The sequence below is a fragment of the Haliaeetus albicilla genome, chromosome 10, assembly GCF_947461875.1.
Source record: "Haliaeetus albicilla chromosome 10, bHalAlb1.1, whole genome shotgun sequence".
Lineage (NCBI taxonomy): Eukaryota > Metazoa > Chordata > Aves > Accipitriformes > Accipitridae > Haliaeetus > Haliaeetus albicilla.
The window spans coordinates 26,678,207-26,702,122 of NC_091492.1; the positions used below are offsets into that span (position 1 = coordinate 26,678,207).

A 23,916-nucleotide genomic window follows, 5' to 3' on the forward strand; every position below is an offset into this window, starting at 1 on the left:
CCCCAGTGAACAGAGATGGGGAAGGGGCTGCAGCAAAGCCGGGGGAGCTGAGTGCCCCAAATACCCCCCAAACCTTTCCCCATTGCAGTGCCAGGAGGGCTGTGCCTCAGCTGCCCCAGCTGCCTCCCCAGCTCTGCTGCGGTGCTGGGACAGCTTTGGGCATCAGGCTGTTGCTTTTTGAAAGTTGGACCCTGGGTTTTTGCTGCCGTCCCTCTCCCCACCCCACTACTGTTTGCTGGCAGCAGTGACTCATCAGTGCTGGGAGAGGAGTGGGGATTAATCATTCATAAAGTGCGCATGCACATGCACGTGTGTGTGTGTCTGTGTGCGCATGTGTTTGCGTGTGTTGCTCTGGTTGCTGTGTGAGTCATTCCAGCCTGCCTGGGGCTTTGCTGCACTTCAATTAGGTGGGAAGAGAATCCAGCTTGATAGCAGCATGGGCAGGACAAGCTGGGCCGGCTGCGGCTTCGGCTCGGGAAGCGGCACTTTCACCTTGCCTTTGGCATTGCATCTCACCAGCCCTGGACCCCTCCATCTGCAGGGGATGGCTGGGGTGGGTCGTGCTTTGGGGTGGGCACCGCTGCTCAGGCTCTCGACAGTGTCCCTAGCTGTGGGGTGCAGCTCCCTTTCCAGCTTTCCTCGCTGCAGAGCCCGATTTTGCAAGCAGGAGCTCACAAAGGAGGAAGCTGGAGCCCCCATGACCACCACCCACTGAGGTCCTGGCTCAGCCCTTCATTTCTGGGGTGCAGAGGGGTTGCTTCTGCGTTCCCCTTGCCGTTTCCGGTTCTCCCTCTCCTATGCGAGAGGGATTGGCTTTGTAGTGCAAAGCATGGGGGGACGAGATCCAAGGAGGGGACAACCCCCCCCCATGGCAGCACTGGGGGGTGCCAGGAAGCATGTAGCATATCTGGAAGTCACAAGCTGCGAAGTCTTGGCAGTGCTTTGAGAGAGACAGGGCACCCCGCACCCTGCTCCAAGCTAGACAGCAGCTGGGAGGACTGGGAGTCACCCATGCTGGGAACTGGAGATACTGGAAGAATGGCTGAGCACTGGTGGGACTGGAAATGGCTGGCATTGGGAGGTGGGAGAATGGGAAACACCTGGTGCAGGAATCTGGGGCAGGGGAAGCTGGATTCAACTGGTGCTCAAACTTGGGGGAGTTACAAACCGAGCACAGCTGGCATGGAAAATTGGGAGAAAGGACAAAAATGGACACAGAGGGTACTGGGGAGAGCTAGGAAATGGGAATGGCCAGTGCTGAAAGAACTGGGCAAAGCTAGTGCTGGGGAAACTGGGGATGGGGGGCTGTCCTCTGGTGCCCCAGGGCTCTATGTCTGTGGTGCCTCAGGGTTGTGGGGTCCTCTAGGCAATGGTGTTTTGGGAGTCTGTGTTTGGGTCCCTCAAGCCCAGAGTCTGGGGTGCTCCAGGGTCCTGTGCAGCCTGGGCCTCCTGCATTCAGGGAATGCCAGGACCCCTCCAGCACCCTGGGGTCAGCTGCTGAGATGCCACCTGCCCTGTGCTGTGGGGCAGCGATGTCTTGGGGGTGCCCAATGCTGGGGCTGCCTGGCAGCAACCCATTGCCGCAGCCCCTCTCAGGCTGTGCTTTACCTTTGCCTAGTCCTCCCAAGTTGAAAACCAGCCTCTGCTGGGGGAATTGCACTAGAAAAGGGGGTGGGTGGGGTGTTTGCAGGGGGGTCACCCTGGGCTGCTCGCCCCAGAGCCGCCCTCCCAAGGCCCCTTTTCCCAGGGATGCTTTGCCAGCCTTTCCCAAGGAAAGGCCTTGACTGATGCAAGTGGGTTGTCTCCACCCAGGTTTCGGATAACTCCACCCGCCTCCTCCTCGCAGCTCCTCCTCCCAGTGCACAGCCCAGCTGGGATATAAGCAAGTCACTCAGACAACCAGGAGCAGCCGAGACAGCTGGGTGGGTGGTGTGGGACGCTGAGCTGTGACCTGTGCCGTGTCCTTCGCCTCGACGTCGGACCCCATGGCGACACCTTCACAGAAGAGGAGCACCCGCAGTGGGGCTTCGGGGACCCCCTTGTCCCCAACCCGCATCACTCGCTTGCAGGAGAAGGAGGACCTGCAGGAGCTCAACGACCGCTTGGCCGTCTACATCGACAAGGTGCGCTCGCTGGAGCTGGAGAATGCCGGTTTGCGGCTCCGCATCACCGAATCGGAGGAGGTGGTGAGCCGTGAGGTCTCCGGCATCAAGGCTGCCTACGAGTCAGAGCTGGCGGATGCCCGCAAGACCTTGGATTCGGTGGCCAAGGAGAGAGCTCGGCTGCAGCTGGAGCTCAGCAAAGTCCGGGAGGAGCACAAGGAGCTGAAAGCCCGGTGAGTGCCGTGGGCACGGGGGGGGACTGTGCCGGGACAGTCACTGTCGTCATGCTTGGCAGGGAGCCGGGAGGGAGGAAGGAGCGACCTGGAGGAGGCAGGGAGAGGGGAAACCCGTGACCCAGCTGGGGCAGGAGTGTCCGTGGCAGGGACTGAGAGAGGAGGGAAGCTCTCCCGGCATTCCTGCTCTCCCTCCAAGCGCCATCTTTGGCCAGGATGCCCTTGGAGAGGGGATTTGGGAGCAGAGCTGCAAAAGCTCAGGGCCGGGGCTGAGCAGACGTGCCCTGGGCTCCTGGGGAGGGTCTGTGCGACACGGGGTGCGAGCGCCGGGCTGGCGGCCCCTCCGCCCTCGTCATCCTGGAGCTATTCCTAAACACGCTCCAGCGCAGACCGGGAAGCAATGCCAGCCAGCTGGCTCTGTCCTGCCCACAGATCTTGCCTGCTCGTCCTATTTTCCTCTGCTGTCTTTGGCACCAGCTAAAGAACCTGCTCGGGTTTTGTTTGCCTTAACCCTCCCTGTGCCAAGCTGTCCCTGCTCTGTGGGGTCCCCTGCTTTGGGGCAGGCAATGCTCCAGCAATGCCTGTATCCCTTTCCCATCAGCTGGCTCTGGGTGATGTGCTCCAGGTCTGCTTTGAGGCTCAAATCCCTCCAGCCCCTTCCCATCAGGTTTATGTCTTTCCCTTCCTGACATCAGAAATGCCTCCCTGCTGCTGTTGGGTGCCTCTGCCCTCCCCTCCTCAGGACTGTGGCAGATGTCCAGCACAGGTGCCCTGAGGATGTAGATCCCTCCACGGGGCTCCCTGGCCGGTGTCACACTGCTGGCCAGACAGAGACCGGCCACTGGGCTTCACCGGGGCTCTGCCAGCCCATGTGGCACTGGGGCCACAGCTCTGTCATGCTCAGCTCCCTGAGTCCCGTTCCATGGAAGGAGTGAGCAGGTCCCTTTCTGTCATCGGCTTTGGCTTGGGGCAGGATCCGGGCTGGGCAGTGGTGGGATAACCCCTTCTTCCTTCATTCGATCTTTTGCCTCTTATTCTGGACGCCTTGTTTTGAGTCTGTACCAAATGAGGCTAAAATTAACTTCCTCAGAAGATGCCATAAATATTCTACCTACTGGGAAGGGAGTGAATGTGCAGCCTTTTACAGCTGTCTTTGAAAGCTGTGTGGTGTTTTATATTTAGCTTCTATTTCCCGTGTGCTGCTGTGGCTCTGTCCTTAGATAAGGCGGCTTTGCTCGTCCCACTCGCTGCAAGGTGGATCCCTGCTCACCAGATCCCAAGGATCTGGGAGCTGGTGAGACGGGGAGCTGAGCTGTCTAAAGGCTTTTGCTGCCTTATGCAAACCCAGAACTATCTTGGCCACAATCTTTCAAGGGTTGGAAAAAATGCCCGGCCTGCAGCCGTCCCTGGCTGAGAGCTGCATACTCGGCCTGGATCTGGCTGTGCTGCAGAGTGTCCCTGCAAAAAGATGGTTTTTTTCTGTGATGGGCTGCGCTCCTGGAGCTTGCTGTGCTCATTCCCTAACGCTGACAGATCACCCCGAAAAAGCTCTTTGACTCAAGGGGATTCCCAAAGAGCAGCTCTCTCGGTTTGGAGGCAGGTTTCAGACCACCGTTTTCAGAGAATGGGCAGCGAGCGCAGTTTCTGAAGGAGAGAGGTGTTTCAATGTGTTGAGTCGTCTCTGAGTCACCGCTGGTGAGATGGAAGAGCGGCTCTGCCGGGGGAAGCCGGTGTTATTCATTCCTGTCTCTGGCATGCCCCGGCTTCCTTGGGCGGTGGTGTCGGGGCCGCTTTCCAACCTTCGAAATCCTTGCAAAGGGGCAGCAGCTCATCTCATGTCCTGGGGACCTCCTCAGTGTGGCAGAGCTGCTCAGAGAGGGGCAGAAATCAGCTGCCAAGCTGCAGTGTTGTTCCTAGGTCTCAGTTTGGCTGGGGTACCCCGAGTCTTTCAGGCACAGGGGTACGGGTCAGCCACGGGCCCGACCCTTCGGATGGGTCGGAGCTGTTCGCGGGGTCAGGAAGGACACGTGCAGCTCTCGTGGCAGGGCAGGCGGTGCGGGTGTTGCTCTGCTCTTTGCTGTCTGGCTCGGCAGGGAGGTACCGGTCCTGCCGGCTCTGCTGCCCAACCCGAGCCCCTGGGTCAGCACCTCGTCCCGGGCAGTTTTGCTGACCTCGGTGCAGTGACACTTTGGCTAATAAATAACTCATCAGCCCTCTGCTCCCCTCGCTCTCCCTGTCAGCCCCAGGGGAAGCGCCGGGTATCTCCTGCGGGGCAGGCAGCTCTGCGGCCATGTTATCAGCACCCACAGCATCGCCGCTGCCCACAGCCGGGGTTGTCTTGCCTGCGCAGAAGGGAGGGTGGGGGGCTGGGGGTGTTGGGGCATGCCATGGCTGGTTGCAGCACAGTCCCTGGCACTGGTGGAGTCAGTGGGTGCTGGGCCTACTCTGGGAGGAAGAGGAGCTGGGTGCTCTATCTGGGGTGGAGGAAGAGGTGCTGGCTGGAGAGGGACAGGGTGTGCAGACAGGAGACCAGTCTCACGAGCTACCAACGCACTGGTGCAAAAGCTGCGTGGATGGAGGAGGGTCTGGCCAGCCTGGGGCAGAGCTGGGCGCTTTGCCTCCCACCACCCCTCTATTCCTGGCTGGCTGCTTTTCCCTTCAGGCTGGATCCTTCCCACTGCCCCTTCGGCTGCTCTCGATGCCGCTCCAGGAGGGGTTCCCCAAAGCACCCACCCCGGCTCCTGGCACCAGGGGACCCTCATCCCTGGGCAGCCTGGCGCTGGCCGTGCGCCACACCGTGTCCCCAGCCCCTGGGCTTCCCTGTCAGCTCCCCAGCTCTGCATGGCCGCTGGCCATGCCAGAGCCACATTTGTGGCAAAGCAGAGGGTGTGGCAAGGGTGGCTGGTGATTCAGGGGTGCTGGCAGCGCCTGGCAACGTCCCCTCCTGGACTGTGGGGGAGAGCCAGGACCTACCTGAAATGCCCCGTCCCAGGTGTCCCTGACCTGTGCTCCCCAAGGAGGGGCGAGTTTTGGAGGGGCACAGGCTCCAGCACAGCACCGGGCTGCTGCGGAGAGACGCTCTGCATCCCGGTCCTGCCCATCGCCCCCTCTCCGTGAGCTGGCTCCTGACTCACAGGGTGAAAACGGGAGTCCCAGCCCTTGCCTTGCTCCACTGAGGATCCACCTCATCCCAGATTGTCGAGGCGGAGGTGTTTGTCAGTGCAAGCTCCAGGCTGGGGGCACAGGGGTGTATGGATACAGCCCTTGGGCACCTCCATCCCCAAGAAAGGAGCCCCAGGGTGGGGGGAGGTCCCAGTGCCCCGCTTCCATGGGCAAGGGGTGGCTGTGCTGTGGCTGGCTCCGTCCTCCAAAACAGGAGCCAGACCTTTGTTAGCAGTGCATCTGATGAGCGATGGCTTCCTGAATTGCAGCCCCTAACCTGATTAAGCCAGTGCCTTGGCAGTGCCTCTTCCTCCCTGGGCCCAAATCTCATCCCTGGCCCTAATGAGGAAAAATCTCCTGTTTTCCAAAGGTCGTTGCAGTGGCGGGGGAGGGAAGCTCGTCCAAGGGCAGAGCAAAGGAGGCAGCAGCGAGGGTGCCAGATTCCCCATACTTGGGTGGATTTTGCCCTGTCCTGGGTTCAGTGATATTTTCCAGGAAGTAGCAGGTAAATGGGACCCGTTTACTGTAAAAAAGAAAGAAAAAATAAAAAGAAGAGGGGGGGGGAAACAACTCCTTGCTGCAGGGCTGGGTGCTGCCTCTGTGCCGCCTTCAGCAGCAATGTGCTTGTGCTGGAACATTTTGTGTGGGGGAGAAACCTCAGGCTCCTGGGCTGTTTCCCCCCCCCCTCTGTCTCGTAGAAATTCTGCCAGGGAAGGAACGGTTTGGCTCGGAGGAGGCTTTGCCCTTTTGGAGGAAACAAAGAACAGCTTGTGCAGCTGGGTGATGCTCTGGGGGAGCAGGCGACGCGGAGCTGGGGCTGGTCTGGGACCCCCAATGCCCCTCTGGGACCCTCTTAAATACCCGCCCCTGAGTCTCCAGCGCTCTGGACAGATTTATTTTCCCCTGACATTGACACCTGGCATCTCGGGATGGCTGGGCATGCCTGCCTTCCCCACGTGCTGCAAAGCTAAAAGGCTCTGCGGCAAAAGCCCTGTTGCTTCAAGGCTGAGGTTTTCGTTAGCCCGTGACTATTTCTATGCAGGAATATTTCTTGTATGTGCAAACATCCAGCTCCCAAAGCAGGATGATCTCAGGCGGAGGAAAAGGTTCCAGCACTTTATTTTTTTGTGGCTCTGCTCTCGCCGCTGGCTGCATTCACCGACATCTTCCAGACATTACTGTTACCCCATCCTGCTGCAGGGCTGGGCTGTCCCCTTGTTGTGTGGTGTGTTCCCAGGGATGAGGGGAACGAGAAGAAATCCTGTTGCCCTAAACGTATTTTATTACAATAGGATCCTCCTGGCAGATTAAAGGACCTTAACCTCAGAGCTGGGGGATTAAAGAGAAGCAATTGCAAAGGGAAATGGGGCTGGTTTTGGTGTGGGAATGCATCCATCCCTGTACAGCACCTAGTGCAGTGTCTCAGCCTGCCCTGGCCACGCTTGCTGCCACAAGTGTTTTTTCAGCCTCGTGCATGTCACTTCAGTTGTCTGAATCCCATTAACGCTTAAACTTTGGAGCCCGGCAAAAGTGAGAGCCTTTCCCAGCACGGTGCTCAGTAGAGGCATGCGACGAGGGTGGCGTGGCTGGGGTGGGGCTCCTTATTTTGCTAAATTCGTGTCCTTTGGGAGTAGCAGTTTCCTTCCCTGCTGCTGGCAGCTGGGATAGGAGGAAGCCACCGGAGCTCTCCCTCTGGTCCTGGCCAAAATTAGGGCTGGCATGGAGGAGTCCCTGGAGAAGCATCAGCCCAGTGGGTTTGGGATGGGCAGCCCCAGGGTAGAGCTGGGAATGGCCTCCTGCTGTCCTGCCACCAACTGCATTACCCATTTCCCTGTCCTGCTGTCTCTCTGAGACAGTTTGCTAAGCCTGTTCCTCCGTGACTGGCTCAGCACATTCCCAAAAAGCTGAGGCTGGTGCCACGTGAAACCCATATCTGTCCACAGCTGCCGTCAGTGACCCGCAGCCCCTCACCAGGGTGTCGGGGCTGGGTGCCCACCTGCCTCCACTCCCTTCCCCTTCCTGCTGAGGGTTGAATAGTCCCAATGTGAAGCTGAACAACTGCAAGGGGCTGGCACGGTGCGGTGGCAGCTGCAGCCCCATGCACCAGCCTCTAGTGCAGAGACTGCTGTGCTACAGCCTGGCTCTCAGCCATCCTAGAGAAACCCCATTTCGGTATGTGCAGGGCATCGCAGCGTGTCCGTGAGCCCCATGGTGTGATCTGGGGCTGTAGGTATTAAGGAGAGCCGAAAGGTGTGGAAATTGGTTAATGAAGGGCATTAAACCAAGCCCACAGAGATACCACAAAACCAAACTGGGGTTAGGACACCTCCGTTCCTGAGCGATGCTGAGTCAGCATCACCCGTTGTCGATTGTAAACCAATTTCCTTTCCACGATGAAGGTGAAGGCACCTGTAGCTGGGGTTATTCTCCAAGCCGTAGCTAGCCACAATGCTTTATTGCTGCCTTCCCATGTTTAGAGCCAGGAGGTGCGATAGCAATAGGGACAGTTCCGCAGAAGCCCAGGGAGCATGCACAGTGAATGCCCTACTGCCTGTACTTTACCCTGCTTAATTATGGGGTTGCACCGTCACAGGTATTGGTGCCATGTCTCTGCAAAGAGCCGATGGAGCCAGGGTTAGGAGCAAACAACAGCTTTTCTGAAGCTCTTGAATTTTTCCATCCGGGCTGTGAGTGGCTCAGAAGCAGCTCTGTCAGAGAGTGTTTCTGATAGCAGAGGTCTCTCAACCCTCTTGGACAAAAGCCACCTCCAGCTACTTGCTTCAGCTCGCTGCTTTCAGCATCGTCGTCCTGCCATCCAGCTTGGTGCCCCCAGCCCCGGCTGAGGAAAGGTGTCTCCCTGCTGCAGTGCTCGGCTGGCAGCCGAGCTCCATAGTGCCAATTTGTTGGGGTTTTATTTAATAACAGTTTAGGGACATGCTTTCTCCATTAAAGCCCCAGCTCTGAGTTGTGTGACCCCAAAAAAAGTCCAAGCTCTTGACATGGATGTGTAACATGCGGGCTTCAGAGGGGTAGGACCCCAAAAGAGACTTGGCCTTAGTGCTCATGGGTACCTGGCTGTTTTCCACCACTGGGGATGGCCAGTTGCCCCATTGCAGCTCCCAGTCCCCACTGGGAAGAGCCACTTGTCCCCCTCTCCTTGCAATACAGTGGCCGAGCAGAGCTCTGGGCTTGCCGGTGGCTTTGGGGAGGGCTCTGGATCCAGCCCTGGCCGCACTCACAGAGCTTTTGCAGCCCAGTGGTGAAACAAGATGTGAATGGTGGCAATAAAACCTCTGTGCCACTCTCCATGTGTTTTTTTAACACCTGTCCCCCTCCGTGGGGACATGGAGGGAGGTTGCAGTGGGGCAGAAGGAGGATTGGAGACCCGCACCGAAGCACGAGCAGGGAGATGAGTCATGCCCAGCTGCATGTCTTTGGGCTGGAGCAGGGTGCGGCCGGCGCGGGATCATGCTTCGCTGCATCTTCGGCAGGCACCCGCTGCTCCGCAGTCACGCTCACCTGCCCCTTCCTTCCTGGCCTGACGGGTGCTTGTGGATAACCTGCTCCCCAGCAGCATCTGTGGGGTGCAAGGATGCCACCCCACAGGGCACCGTGCTGCGCTCGCTCCCCCAGTCATCTCCCCACAGCCCTGTGGGCACTAGGAGAAATTAGGGCGAGTTTTGCAAAGCTGAGCCTTCATGCCATGGGCTTTAGGGGGGAAGCAGTGTGCTGGGGAGAGCAGATTTGCTTCTTGACATCATGCTTTTGCAGGGTGGGTTGCACCCAGAGCACCCGCTTGCAGGGCAGAGACACAAACCTGCGGCATGCGTGTCCCAACTAGCAAGAGGTGCTGATTTTTGCAGCCCAGCCTTGGCTCTGTCACTCCAGTGCAAAAAGCTGCCAGACGGGGGCTTTCCCTGTGGGGAGTGCTGTGCAGGCACATGGGGCCGAGCAAGAGAGAGACAGTGGGGAGACTGAAGCCTCTTGCAGTGGCCCCATTTGCAGGGTGATTCTGTGCAAGCAGCAATTTTAGCTAAATTGCACTGCCACGTCTGCGGTCCTCTCTGGTGGGGAAGTGGTTATTTCCCACACACGTGCCAAACAGGTCTGGGCTTCATCCTGGCACGGTGCACGCTGGCAGGGAGAGTGGGCAGAGGTGTGCTGGGAGCATCTGCTGCACTGGCTGCGTATGGCAGAGCACAGCTTAACGCCGGCACTCATCTTCATCGCTGCTCGTCCCTGTGCCGAGCTGCCTTTTCCCAATGGCATCGCATTGAGACCCATCCCAGCAGCCGCCCTGACAGAGGCGATGCAGCCGGCAGCTCGCAGTGCTGGCAGTGACTCAGGCCAGTAGCCGAAGTGGGCAAACAAGGCGGCTCCAGTGCAACCTGCACCAGCCTCGCCGCCACTGCATGCAAACAAACCTTGTGGCAATGTAAACACCTCGCCTGCCTTTATCTGTGCCCTTGGAGCAGGGATAGCAAACCCTTTTGTTCCCAGGAAGATGGGTGGCAGCTGGATCTAACAATCCCCCACTTTGTTTCTAACGCAAATTTTGCTGGCTGGAAGATTTGTGTACCCAGATTTATGGAAAATGGGGTGAGCTGCTGCTGCTGGAGAGGAAAAAGGAGACCTTGAGCTTGCTCCCTGTTTTGCCTCTCTCGAGTCCTCTCCACCTTGTCCCATCTCGCCCAGGCACCCTGTTCCCAGCTCCGGATCAGTGCAATGCAGCAGGCACTGGCTGGGGTGCAGCTTTCTCCCCACAGCATAGCCGGGACAGCGATGCCCCCATAAGCAGAGCAACCTCCTCATTGCTTTCCATCACTGCACTTAGGGGCTGCAAAGCTTTGCATTCAGAGATGCTGTCGGACCGCACGTGTGTGCAGAGGGAAGGGAGCCAACCACCACATTTACACAGTGGCAACGCGTTTCCTTGCTCCTGGGGCTGGGATTTGCATCCCTGCTCCTTCTCTGCTGCCCCAAGTCCTGGCCACATCACCAGGTCCCAGCGAAACATGAGCTTACAGCTGTTTTCCCCCCCGATCCAATGCTTCTGGTCCCAAAGATGTGATTAATATGAGTGATTCAGCTCACTGTTTTTAACTACATTTGTAAGGCCTCCCTGCACTGTGTCAAATCCCCCAGGGAAACACTGGGAATCTGCACTTTGTCTTCATCCTTTAAGGTGGTGATTTATAGGCTTTGCATTTCTCATTCATCAAAAGAAGGCTGTATTAAAGTAAATCTGATGATTTGGGATTTCTATGGAGGTGCAACACTAGGAGTTGTTTTAGGTGAAAAAAAAAAATTACATACAAAACTTTCCCAATAAGTTTGAACCCAGTTATTGCAAGAACTGGAATTTGCTATGACAGGGTAAGATAGTCAAGACTGAGCAAAATCCCTTAAATTTCATTCAGTCCAAATTATATTAAAGATACAAAACTGCACTTGTCACCATCCTGAATGTTCACAGTATTGCAACGAATACTTTGAATTTCCTTGTTCTCTTCCCAAAGGCAGAAGTATGCACAATGCAGGCTTAAGCTTTAAACAGGCTTTTATAGGATATACAACACTACAAAGTGTTAGTAAATTCTGCATTGTAAAAACAAGCTTTCTTCTTGTGCTTTTTCTACTCAAACCTTGTCCTCAGAAGATGGAAAGTGAACAATGTGGAAGGTGTTGTATTCACATATTTGAGCTATGTCTAAAAAAAATTTCTTTCCACCACAATTCTAGTCTTTTTTTTAGAGAGTTCCTTTCTCCTGATGAAGGACATTATTGCTTTAATCTATATTTAAGATGGTTTAAGTCCAGGCCATCAAGTGTCTTTTAGATAACCTGATTCAAAATTCTGTGGGAGGCCAGCAAAAGGCAAGCTGGCATGTTCATAAAATATTGGTTTGGGTCGTGCTGAGCTTGGGCTGGTGAGTGAGTATTGATCAGTGATCGTGGTTTTCCAAGCAGTTGAAATGTTCAGGTTTTTAAAGTCTTTGGTGATTTTTTTCAATGGAAAATGCAGTTTTTGCAAGCAAGGAACCAGCCCTCCCTCTGGAAACCCCAGGATCAGCCAATCGCCTCGGGACCTACATAGACAAAAACATTGGCCAAGTTTTTTCCTGTGCAACGCGCAGACAAATTGCCGAGCTCTGCAATAGCAGCTCTGGGGACAAACCTGGGGCTGGACCAGTTTTGCTAAATAAAGTTTCAACTGGTGGCACTTTGCATGTAATCCCAGCCTGGAGGTCTGAGTCTCTGCTTGTTCCAAGTAACCCAGGGTTTTTGTAGCAAAGGGAATCCATAGGGAAATTCTGCCCTCAGTTTGCTCGCTTGTCCCTGAGGGTCAGCCACGAGTGGTGCCCGGGTCTGCACGCTCCTGGCACTGGTGGCTTCCAGCAGCCGATGCTCGCTTGCTCTTTCCCAGCTCTTTGCATCCTCTTTGCATCTGTCTCCTGTGGCTTGCTGCACCCTGGAGAAGTTAAAGGCAGCTGTGAAAGGTTTCACAGGCAGCAAGGCAGCGGCAGACCTGGTGGGAAGTTGTTACGCCTGCTCCATGCTGGGGCACGCGTCTGTGAAGAATAAATCCTGCCCCTTGTCTATGCAGACACATAGATTTATGCCAAATGCAAACCTCACGTGGGGCCCCCAAAAGTGCAGCATGGACAGCGGAAAGCCAAGTCCTGTCTGTTCCCCCACCGACTCCTACATGGAAGCCGGCAAAACCCCCTTTTGCAGCTATGAAAGCCCTCTGGTAATATCATCTGCCCTTCAAAACCACAGAGCCCTCCTGTTACTAGGGGGGACTCAGCCCAAACAGCAACGTCACTTGGTGACTTGGGATTTCCATTTCGAGCTGCTGGCGAAGGCTGGGATGAGTCACCAGCACTGGCGTGACAGCCCAGGATGGGGAGCGAGTGACACTGGCTGGGGCTCCCCAGCCAGCATGGGCTGCATGAGGCTTTTTAATATACTGTTTATTCTCCAAAATCGTGTTTCTGGCTTTTAAAGTAGCGAGGAGGGCCATCAGTCCATGCCGTGGTCTCGTGCATCGATTTGTTGCAGTGCTGATAAAACCCAATTGCTTTTCCCCATCCCGAGAGGCGAGGCTGCGGGGAGACCGTGCGTGGGTGCTGGGCATTTGCTCTGGCATATCCAGCGAAAGGAGAAAAGCTCCTTAAAGGCTTCGTGGGGAGTATTTGTAGCTGATTCCTGGAGGTATCAGCTGTGGTTGGGTCCAGTTGTGCTGGACTTGGTATGCACCTGCAACTCCCAGCAAGGCTCCTGGTGATGGGGTTTGTGGAGGGACAGGAATGGCTAAGATTTTGGGAACCTCAGACTGAGGGGTCTGTTTGCATCCCTGTGAAATGCTCTTTTCTGGTTCTCAATGAAGCAGCGGGTTTTGGTTCATTTTTAGGATGCAGGAAAAGGCCAGATCCCAATTCCAGGAGGGGGAAGCCCAGCTCTTAGGAGATGCCAACAAGGTGTTCTTGACGCGGAGCTGAGCAAGCCCCTCAGCCCCAGGGACGAGCGTGCTAGGAGCATGCCAGGAGTGTGCAGCATGGCCAGCACCAGCCCTGGCACTGGGAAGGGGCTTGGCACAGCCAGCGTTGGAGGGTTGGGGCTGTTTCCGTGCATCCTTGAACACAGCCAGCACTGGCATCCCTTGGCTGCCATTTGGCAGGGGTTTTGGTGCCTAACAGGATGCTGGCTCTGTGCAGATGTTGTCCTTGCTATACATCGAGCTGGCTATTTACAGCTCCCCTGCTAGGAGACCAGCTTATGTTTATCCTGGTGATTTGGCAAAAGCACAGCGGCACAGATGAGTCAGGAGCTGGGAGAAGCTGCTTTGCCATATTCCCATTGCCCCACTGCAGAGGTTTTTCCCAAGACCGCCTTTCCTCATGCTGTCCCTGCTGCTTCCCCTTGTGGGGCCCTGGTCCCTGGGATGGGGAGGGCGATCGCTGGGATGGGGGGAGCGATCCCTACGATGGGGGAACGATCCCTGGGATGGGAGGAGCGATCCCTGGGACCAATCCCTGGTGCTGGAAGCAGTGCAGTGCAAAGCAGCAAGCCCACGGCAGAGCAGAGCAGGTTTTCTGGGTCCTCCCAGCAATCAGATCCATCACAAACCTCCTTGGGCACGTGATGCCTCTCTTACCTCAGTTTCCCAAGCTGTAAATATGTCATAAAGTCTTTTCTGGGGTAACGTTTCGCCAGTCTTGTGGCAGCGTTGCAGGGGAGCAGGCTGGCATGTCGCTTTGGCTCCCTGGCAGCAAGGTGAGAAAGAAACCCGTGGTCCCCAGGGATTTGCAGACATGCAAAAACATTTATAGATGGGGCGTGAGCTTGCGAGCTCCCCTGACTTAGCACCTTGTCTGGGCTGGGGCGGCTGCCATTTGGAGGCGGGGAAGGAGGAGAATGCCTGTTTCTCCACTCGCTCATCCCACCATGTTGATCCCTTCCAGTGTGCGAAGCTCAGCCGAACGGCAGCCGCTCTGCCCACAGGAGCAGCCTCGTGCTTCAGAAATGGCTGGTGGTGATTAGTAGTAGGGTGAAACCAAAGGGTGTTTCCTAAAATGCATCTAGTGGGCTTTGGCTTCTCGGAGAGGGTTGGCATCTTTCCACCAGCCCAGCGGAGTGCGTGGCCAAAGCTGCTCGCCTCCCATGAGCTCCAATGCATGTGGCCTGTCTCAGCTTTTCCAGAGGGAGAGCCCAGATCTGTCAGGTTTCTGGGCTGGGATTGTGAGGCAGGGTGAAGGGGAGCAATAGCAGATCCTGGGCGCTGCTCTGCGGGGCTGTCCCTGAAACTTCTGCAGGGACTGTCCCCCCCGAGGGTCTTCAGCCCTGGCCCTTTTGGAAGCCATCGCGTCAGCTTTGCAGGCTCGTTTCTGTGTCTGTGCTGAGTACAGTCAAAGCAGGTCCAACTTTCCGTTAACATTTGGATTTTCTGGCAGCTCAGCTGCAATTTTCTTTTTTTTTTTTTTCCCCTCCTTCCTGCTTTTAAAAGCTAAAAATAAAACATCTTGAGGCCCCTTTTCCCTCCATCTTTTCTCTTGAGACATTTGTTTCTTGAGGATTTGATGCCTCTGTTGTGTTTTCTCCTCTTGGCTTTGATAAATGCTTATTTTTACACCCGACTCTCCCAGCACAGGGGATCAAATCCTGCGGGACGCTAAGCCCATGTCCCCTGGCTGCAGGCATGCAGCCCTTCAGGGTGGATCTCTGCTTCCCTTTCAGCTGGCAGACGATTTGGGATCTTTTAGGCTCTAGCAGGCAGGATGGGAAGACCAGTGAAACCTTCTGGGGAGGAGGAGGAAGGTCCCTGTTCATCCCCTTGCCGAGGGAGGTGGGAGCGATGCAGCTGCCATGAAAGTTTTTATTTTTAGCCGAGCGTCGGAGGCTGCAGGGGAGATAAAAGCAGGACCCAACAGGAGGCGAGGGGAAAACCCAAACCTTGGCTGGGCTGGATCGTGGATGGCAAGGGCTTGCATGGATCGGTGGACACAGGGGTCCCCGGGGTGGGAGAGGACTTGTGTGCATGCTGAAATCTCGTCTGGAGGCTGCCACGTTCGGGGTCAGGGCTGTGTTTTGAAGGAACGTGGAGGGGAGATGCTCAGATCCCAGAGAGCCATGTCACGCAGACCTCCAGACTTGCCAGAGGAAAGGAAAGGAGAGGACAGGATTCATCTCACCCCTCTCCTTCCTGCAAAACTGCTCCCAAATTCAGCCCTGCAGCCGCTGCCGGGGAGCTGCAGCCCAGCTGGTGAGCTCCGAGCTCCCATCTCTGCTCCTCCCCAGTGTTACCCAGAGCTGAGCATGGGGGACTTTTAAGGAAAATGGATTTGTCCTCGAGTCTTCCGGGATTTACCATGGGGTTTTCTAGGCATCAATGCATTTTGCCCTGAGCCCTGGATCCCTCCAGTCCCTGGAGAGGGCGAATCTGTCACCACTGCAGAGACACAAGTGTAAGCATCTAGTCTTAGCATTTTCCCCTCCGTATTTCACTTATAAATGGTACTAAAGAGTCAGAGGCTTCAGGATGTGCCTGGCGCTGCACGTGCCACAAGCCCCATCCCAAAGAGCCAGTGACGCCCAGCTGCACCCAAGTCTCTGCAGCCGCCACGGCGAGCAAAGAGCTACAGAAGCAAAATGCCAAGGGCAAGCTCTTCCCAGAATTAAGTGGTGGTTAACTTGATCAAGGACAGCAGGATTAAACCCTACCAGCAGTGCTGGGGTGGGCAGGCTGGCTGCAAGGGCAAGCCACTGCCAGATGGGAAAACTCAGCCTCAACTGTTGCTTGCAGTGAGCCGAGGAGGCTCCGGATCCACTCCCAGATGGCATTTTTGTCCTATGAGTCACTGGCATGAAAGGAGTGGGTTGCACGGGAAGGACCCGCCGGCATGGCGGCACTCCTCGGGTGGCCGGCTGTGGCAAGCGGGATGGCGGTTCCCTGCAAAGTGGGGTTAATCAAGCAGGGCCTTATGGGATATGAATATCTCAGAACAACTTCTCCGTGCAGGCTCAGGAAGCAGAAAGAAATGCAGGAAAATCTACTGTTGGCCAAGCAAGGAGCTTCCCACATACATGCAAGTCTGGGAACGCCGGCCCCTGCTTGTCCTGGGGTCCCGGTCCCTGTGGGCAGGAGGAGAAGAGTCGAACTACCTCCTCAGAGTCTTGTTGTTGACGTTCACCATCCTGTCCCGGGGACAGATCCTGCAGCTGGGGCAGGCTGAGTGCCGTCTGTGCCGTGAGCCCCTCCCTGATATTTTTTTTACGCATGATCTAATGGTGCGGGTGTGTGCTCACCGCCCCAGGAATGTGCACCAACGCGCCGGCGTGCAGCCAGTGCTCGCCCACGGCCGAGGGGGCGCCACGGCCGGCACTGTTCCCCAGGCACGTGCTGCCTCTGCGAGTCCTACACCCGATTTTGAGGGAGGTGGGTTGACAATCTCTGTCATGAGCCGACAGTGCAAGCCACCCCAGTGCTGACAGCTACTGGGTGCCGCAGAAAGAGCATCGGGTCTTTTCTTTTTATAAGGCCTACCAAAATAGTGTCAGGTTGCGTTTTGGTGCGTTAGTCTTGATCAGATTCCCTAGGCAAACAGCGATGTGTCTCGGGTCTGCTGCCTATAAGACATGGCCTTGACCTGCTGTCAGAGGGCTTAAAAAGGAAGGGGGGAAATGGAGGCGTGGGACAGCGCAGGGGCTCTGAGGTTGCACAGCAGTGCTGGAGGCATCATGCCATGCTGCACTGTGCCACGCCATGCTGCACTGTGCCACGCCATGCTGCACTGTGTCACGTCATGCCGCACTGTGCTGCACCACGTCACACCATGCTGTTCTGTGCCATGCCATGCTGCACTGTGCCATGCCATGCTGCACTGTGCCACACCGTACTGCACTGTGTCACACCACGCCACCCTGTGCCATTCCACGCTGCACCGTGTCACACCACGCTGTGCTGCACTGTGCCATGCCATGTTGCACCGTGTCACACCATGCCACCCTGTGCCATGCCATGCTGTACCATGCCACAGCATGCCGCGCTGTGCCATGCCATGCTGCACTGTGCCACACCATGCTGCACTGTGCCATGCCATGCTGTACCATGCCACAGCATGCCGCGCTGTGCCACACCATGCTGCACCGTGCCACATCACGCTGTGCTGCACTGTGTCACACCATGCCGTGCTGTGCCATGCCATGCTGGATGTCACACCACGCCGCGCTGTATCCACACTGACCTCTAGTGGGTGCAGCCGGGCCGTGGGTGTGCATATTGTACACGGGCGTTACAGCCCTGAGACACCTCCTGCTCACCCAGTTTTTTCCCAGCCCTTTCTGCTTTCCAGTATCCAGACTGGTGCTGGTCACGCCGGGTGGCTGGGACCTGCCGGTCCCATTGGCAGGTGGGCGTTAGGTACAATCCTGCACCTCTTTTGGGGGTGATCAGAGGGGTTCAGACGTGATGCTCTGTGTGCTTGGGCTGAGGGTGCCGGGTGCAATGCGTGGTTTCTCCCTGCTGTCCTGCTCACCTGTGCCATCCGGTGCCTTGCAGGAATGCCAAGAAGGAAGGGGACCTGCTGACCGCTCAGGCCCGCCTCAAGGACGTGGAGGCTTTGCTCAACTCCAAGGAAGCTGCACTCTCCACAGCCCTGGGTGAGAAGAGGAATCTGGAGTCCGAAGTGCGGGACCTGAGGGCACAGGTGGCCAAGGTGAGTGGTGGCAGCCCTGTCCCCAACTGCCCCACAGACCCCCTCTGTCCCCCACCTGCCTGGGGGCTGCCAGCTCCCCGCTGTGCCACGGGACTGGGTGGTGGGTCCCCGGCCAGCACTGGGTGCTGTGCCTGGAGAGTCCCCAGGAGCCCGCCATGACGGTCCTTCTCAATTCCTTGCAGCTGGAAAGTGCCTTGAGCGAAGCCAAGAAGCAGCTGCAGGATGAGATGCTGCGCCGCGTGGACGCGGAGAACCGGCTGCAAACACTGAAGGAAGAGCTCGAATTCCAGAAAAACATTTATAGCGAGGTGAGGCACGATGTGCCGCTGCAGTGCCAGGCTCACTTGGGACAGTGATGCCCCCTGTGTGTTGTGTCCCAATTTCCAAGCCAATCCCACCCCATGGTGACACTGTGTCCCCTGACCTGTCCCCAGGAGCTGCGGGAAACCAAGCGCCGCCATGAGACCCGGCTGGTGGAGATCGACAACGGGCGGCAGCGGGAGTTTGAGAGCAAACTCTCAGAAGCCTTGCAAGAGTTGCGGAGCCAGCATGAAGCCCAGATCAGGCTTTACAAGGAGGAACTGGAGAAGACCTATGGGGCGAAGGTGAGCAACACCCACACACAGCCATCCTCTTCCCACCCTGCCCTGTGGAGTGCCAGTGGGCAGAGGGTGCTGGGGATGCTAACCCACCCATTTTGTCCTTCAGCTGGAGAATGCCAAGCAATCGGCTGAGAGGAACAGCAACATGGTGGGTGCTGCCCATGAGGAGCTGCAGCAAACCCGCATCCGCATTGACAACCTCTCCTCTGAAGTCAGCCAGCTGCAGAAGCAGGTGAGTCAGGACCAAGGGATCCCTCTGGATGTCCCTGCCCTGGGGATGGCCCCAGGTGGAATAGCCACTCTCACCTTCCCTCCCCACACAGTTGGCTGCCAAGGAGGCGAAGCTGCATGATTTGGAGGATATTCTGGCCAGGGAACGCGAGACCAACCGGCGCCTGCTCTCCGACAAGGAGCGGGAGATGGCTGAGATGCGGGCACGCATGCAGCAGCAGCTCGATGAATACCAGGAGCTACTGGACATCAAGCTGGCTCTGGACATGGAGATCAATGCCTACCGCAAACTGCTGGAGGGCGAGGAGGAGCGGTGAGCACAGGGCACTGCACCCGGTGGGCTATGCAGGTCCCAGCCCTCGTGTCCTCACCGGTTCCATCTCACTTTCTCCTCCTGCCCAGGCTGAGGCTGTCCCCCAGCCCTTCCTCCCACAAAGGTGCATCCCGTAGCCACTTGTCCACCCCAGGCTCCTCCAAGAAGAGGAAGCTGGAGGACAGCGAGAGTCGGACCAGCTTTTCCCACCATGCCCGGACAAGCGGCCGCGTCGGCGTGGAGGAGGTGGACTTGGAAGGTAGATTCGTCCGTCTCAGGAACAAGTCTAACGAGGTGTGTTTGCCTTCAGGGATGATCCCTGAGATCCCTGGGGGTGTAGTTTAGCCCCATCTCACCCCATGGGCAGGAGGGGAACTGGGACAAGCTGGGGAGGAACCAGGGGATCTCAGGGTTGCTGCTCTCTCTCTCTTGCAGGACCAGGCGATGGGGAACTGGCAGATCAAGCGGCAGAATGGAGATGATCCCCCCATCACCTACCGCTTCCCCCCAAAGTTCACCCTGAAGGCTGGCCAGGTGGTCACGGTGAGTCACTGCCTGGAGAAGGATCCACCTGAGATCCCAAACCCACCCAGGCCGTTAGTGATGCAGAGTGGTTGGAGCCAGGGTGCATGCTCCTTGGCGCTTGGCTTTTTTAGGGGGACAGACCCACATCCCCAGGGTCAGGGCTCCACAGACCTGAGATGTTGCTTTTCTCTGTGCTTTTCTCCCTAGATTTGGGCCTCGGGGGCTGGGGCGACCCATAGCCCCCCCAGCAATGTGGTGTGGAAAGCCCAGAGCAGCTGGGGGTCTGGGGACAGCCTGCGCACTGCCCTGATCAACTCCAACGGGGAGGTGAGAGCTCGATGGCAGCACCGGGTTGGGGCACAGGGGGTCGGTAGACATCAAACCCCTCCAACTCCTTTCCTCCACAGGAGGTGGCCATGCGGAAACTGGTCCGCACCGTGATCATCAACGATGAAGATGACGATGAGGATGATGATGAAGTTAACATCCACCACCGCCATCACCATGTGAGTACCACACTGGGGAAGGCACTGGTCCCAGGGGTTATGTCGCAGGGATGCTGGGGGAGCTCAGGTCTGGTCCCAGTCAGGGTGGGAGGCAGCTCAGCATCACACAGGATCAGGCCTTACGGGAGAAGGCAGTTGGGAGGCTGTTGTGGAAACAACCCCATGGGAGAAGCCAATAGACCTCTGGCACCTGGAGAAGATGACTGCTTGCAAAAAAACCTCTAGAGACCTTGCTGGAAGTCATCTCCAACCCTGAGCAACCTTGACCAGCCACAAAAAGGGCTGGAGGAGCTGGGAGCGAGGCTGAGCTGGTACCTTACATTGCTTGGAGGTGGAGGACAGGATGGTGGGAAGTTGATGGACGACACTTCTCCATAGCAGCTGCTCCATCCTCTTCGCTTCGTGAGGGCACTGGAACAAATCCAGAGGTGACTTCGTCCTTCCTCTCAGCCCATCATTCCCCTGATGGAGCTGAAATATGCACCAGGAAGAGCAGTGGGCAGCGAGCAGGCAGCGTGCCAGCAGCAGAGCTGCAGCCGCTTCTCCCCATGTCAAACATCCCTGGCTGCAGCCCAGGAGCCCCCGCCAGCCCGTCCCGCAGGGAGAGATCTGTCTTGCACACGAGGTGCCCGCAGGAATTATACATGGAGAGATGCCATCACTACCACACTGTGCCTCAACACTGGCAAAAAATCTTCTGGATGCTGCTCCCCAGGGCTCTGTGTGACAGGAGCAGGATGGAGCGTCCATCATCTGCTTTCCTTTGAGCTCTCCAGATCTGAAGAGCCGTGCCGAGATGGCTATCGATTATCCTTGGACAGAGGAGCCAAGCTCCTGCGGGCCACTGCTGCCCATTTGTCTGGGGACTGAATCCTTTCCAAGAGTGGATTTCCCATTGGAAAGCAGTGAGCCTGCACTCTCCCAGGCAGCGAGGAAGAGGATGCTCTTACTCAAGCACAAGAGGAGCACAGTTAAGATGTCTCCTGTGTGCTGAGAGCCCAGGGTGCAAGGACAGGGCAGCAGGGACAGTTCACCTACCCACAGTGTGCCAGCCCCAGTAATTTGGGATTATAAATATTAACAACAACAACAATGACAACGACAATAGTAATAATAATTTATTATTTTTAAACCACGTGGTGGAGAGGATGGGTGGAGTGCAGACCCTGTTTGAAGACTAACTTGAAGAGCCCTCCTGGATCACACCCGTGCTGCCGCAGTCCTCAGGGCAGGGTACTCAAGGCAGAAGATGCTCGGACAAGCACTCAAGGTTGTTTTGTCTGTTCCCCCCCCATCTAGGGTAGCTGCAGTGCCTCTGGGGACCCCGGGGAATACAACCTCCGCTCACGCACAGTGGTCTGTGGGACATGCGGTCAGCCAGCCGAGAAGTCGGGCAACCAGAACACCGGTATCAACACCGTGTCCTCGGGCTCGTCCACTTCCAGCATGACCGTCACCCGCAGCTACCGCAGCATTGGTGACTCTGGCAGCATCGGCCTTGGGGACAGCCTGGTGACCAGGAGCTACCTCCTGGGGAACTCCAGCCCCCGTAGGCAGGTTAGTGCCATTTCCAGACCCTGGGTCCAGGCTGTCCCTATGCTGCTGGGTCTCCATCCTGTCCCTGCATCATCCTTTCTCAACAAGGCAGCGCTGTGGGGGTCCCTTCCCCTCCTTCCTCTCCTCCTATCTGCTTTTTCTCTTGCCCTGGGCACCTTTGGGCTTGCACAAGCCTCTTTGCAAGGGGGGTGTGGAGGCTGAGAGGGATTGGAAAAGGATGTGGCTGTAGTGTCTCCCCATGCCATCCCATGCTCAGCCCCCTTGGCAGCCTCGGAGCATCCTTCGTCCTCCACAGCTCTCGTTCCACCACTGCCAAGCGTTATTCATGCTGGTAATGAATATTTCAGCATTTGAATATTAATATCCTCAATATTAGTCAATATTATTACCCTCATATATTACCGCTAATTCTCAGACTTCTGACTTCAGCACTGTAATTACCCCAGCCAAGGGGTATTTATTATACCCCAAGGGCCAGGGTGGATGAGAGCCAGGGGCGCACACAGTCCAGGCAGTGTGGGCATCCAGAGGGTCCCACCTGGACATTGCTGCCTCCTTCGCAGCCAGAGCAAATGGATAGTAACACTGGGTTTTTTTTAATTTTCTTCTTTTTCTTTCTTCCTCCCAGGCTCAGGCTGTGCAAAACTGCAGCATCATGTAACTCCGTGGCACCATTCCTGTGTTTCCTGGCCATCTCGAGCTAGTTTTTTCCCAAAGCAAATTTTTTTTTCCTTTAAAAAAACAATATCAAAAACCAAGGTTGGGTTTTTTGTTTTCTATAGCAGGAATTTTATATATATATATATATATATTAAAAATGCTAACAGATGCTTTGATTTTTTTTGTAAAGAAAAAATCTATTTCTATAAAAAAAAACCAAACAAAAAAAAGCTTTTCAGCTTCAAATTTTTTTAAAACTTCAGCCAAAGACACCAAGGAATTATGTTTACTGAACAGCCATGCGGGAAGAGATTGTAGTTTAATAGCTCTTTAGATTATATCATTTTTGCCAAAGCTTTTTATATAGGATTGGGAGAAGCAAAGCCATCCCCGTCAGAGCTGTGTGCTCCTGCGTGCGTTGGGCGGATCCACAGAGGTGCTGGGACAGAGGCTGAGCTGAGAGCCCCAATGCTGTTGCAGATCATCCTGACTGTGCCGGTGGGCACACGCTCTGGAGGGTTGCTGTCTCAACCCTTTGCAACCTTTTTTTTTTTTTTTTTTTTTGATCTGAACCCAAAATTCCCTTTTCTTTCTTCCCCGCCCCCCCCCCCCCCCTTTTTTTATTTCACTGCAGTGCTGGCACAGGTAGCTCCTGGCACCTTCCGGGCGATGCCCCACGTCTCTCTGCGGCCATGCGGGCATTACCCCCCTTCCCAGCCCCTTGCCCGTGTGCACTTCCATCAGTCCACGTACTGTATTTCCCATCCAAGGCACGTCTTGTCCTTTGGGTTTTCTGTTTTTTTTTTAAGCAGCCGAGTTGTGCCTTAGCCAAGGTGGGGGCCACTCCGGAGCAGGGCTGGGAGCCCCGCAGGACCCCACACGGCATCGAGGATAGATGGAGTAGGGAAAGTGAAACCCACTGGAGCTGCATCCCGGGACCAGATGGATTTAGTAGGTGGGGGTGATGGTCCCGTGGGCTCGGACCAGTGGGACCTCCTCTTTGGGAGCTGCTGCATCCAGTGGGGTTCACCCCTGGTTTTTTCGGCTCTTCTCCGGTGGCAGGAGCTCAGCAGCCCATTTCAGGGCAGGATGAGGCCAAGGATGCTTAGTCCAAGACAGGGCTGGTTTGCCAGGAAGGCACTGAGGAAGGCTTTTTGTTTGAGTGAGTGGGATTTTGGGGTCCAGCACAGGCAGCTCCCCTCTCTGCAAGGGTCCATCCAGCCATTGATGGAGATTTCAGCTTTTTGCCTCGATGGGGGAACGCCTGCAGCACCCCCTGCCTCAAGTGCATCCTGGGGGCAGGATCAGGCCCCCAGCACAAGCCCCCCACTCCGGCAGGATCTAGTGAGACCGCATATGTATCTGTGCTTGCAAAGCTTCTGTATTACTGCCTGTATTTCCTTCCAGAATCAATACAGCCGAACCGTTCCCACCCTGTGTGCTGTCATCATTGCTGTCCTGGAGGGGATTGGTGGGGCACTTTGGTGCACCCCAGCCTGGCGCTCGCTTTTGGCCCAGGGAGGGGATCTCTTTTAGCCCCGCAGCCAGGGCTGGGGCTCAGCACCCTACCATGGATATGGATAGGAGGAAAGCAGGGTGGCCCTATGCACCCAGACTCACCCAGAGGGGTGCCCAGGGTGGGATGCTGAGAGCTGGGGCAGCCAGGGTCCTTGCAGGGCCAGGACCACCCCCGGACCCAACAGTGATGGGGCTGGTGGGGAGGGGATGGAATTTGGGGAGAGGGCTCAGAGATTTCCTCCCCCTGGGATTTTGGGGAGCAGACATTCCCCTGAATGGGATGGCCTTG

General features: G+C 56.4%; 1 protein-coding gene across 1 annotated transcript; it reads left to right on the plus strand.

Annotated features, from left to right (window-relative positions):
- Positions 1 to 1,891: 1,891 nt before the first annotated feature.
- On the plus strand, positions 1,892 to 23,541 carry LMNA (lamin A/C). The gene is made up of 12 exons (XM_069795569.1): positions 1,892 to 2,335; positions 17,559 to 17,715; positions 17,898 to 18,023; positions 18,150 to 18,320; positions 18,424 to 18,549; positions 18,641 to 18,861; positions 18,951 to 19,155; positions 19,297 to 19,404; positions 19,594 to 19,713; positions 19,794 to 19,892; positions 21,192 to 21,449; positions 22,078 to 23,541. The coding sequence occupies exons 1-12, from the start codon at positions 1,986 to 1,988 to the stop codon at positions 22,108 to 22,110; spliced, it is 1,974 nt and encodes a 657-aa protein (XP_069651670.1). The 5' UTR covers positions 1,892 to 1,985; the 3' UTR covers positions 22,111 to 23,541.
- The last annotated feature ends 375 nt before the right edge of the window (positions 23,542 to 23,916 follow it).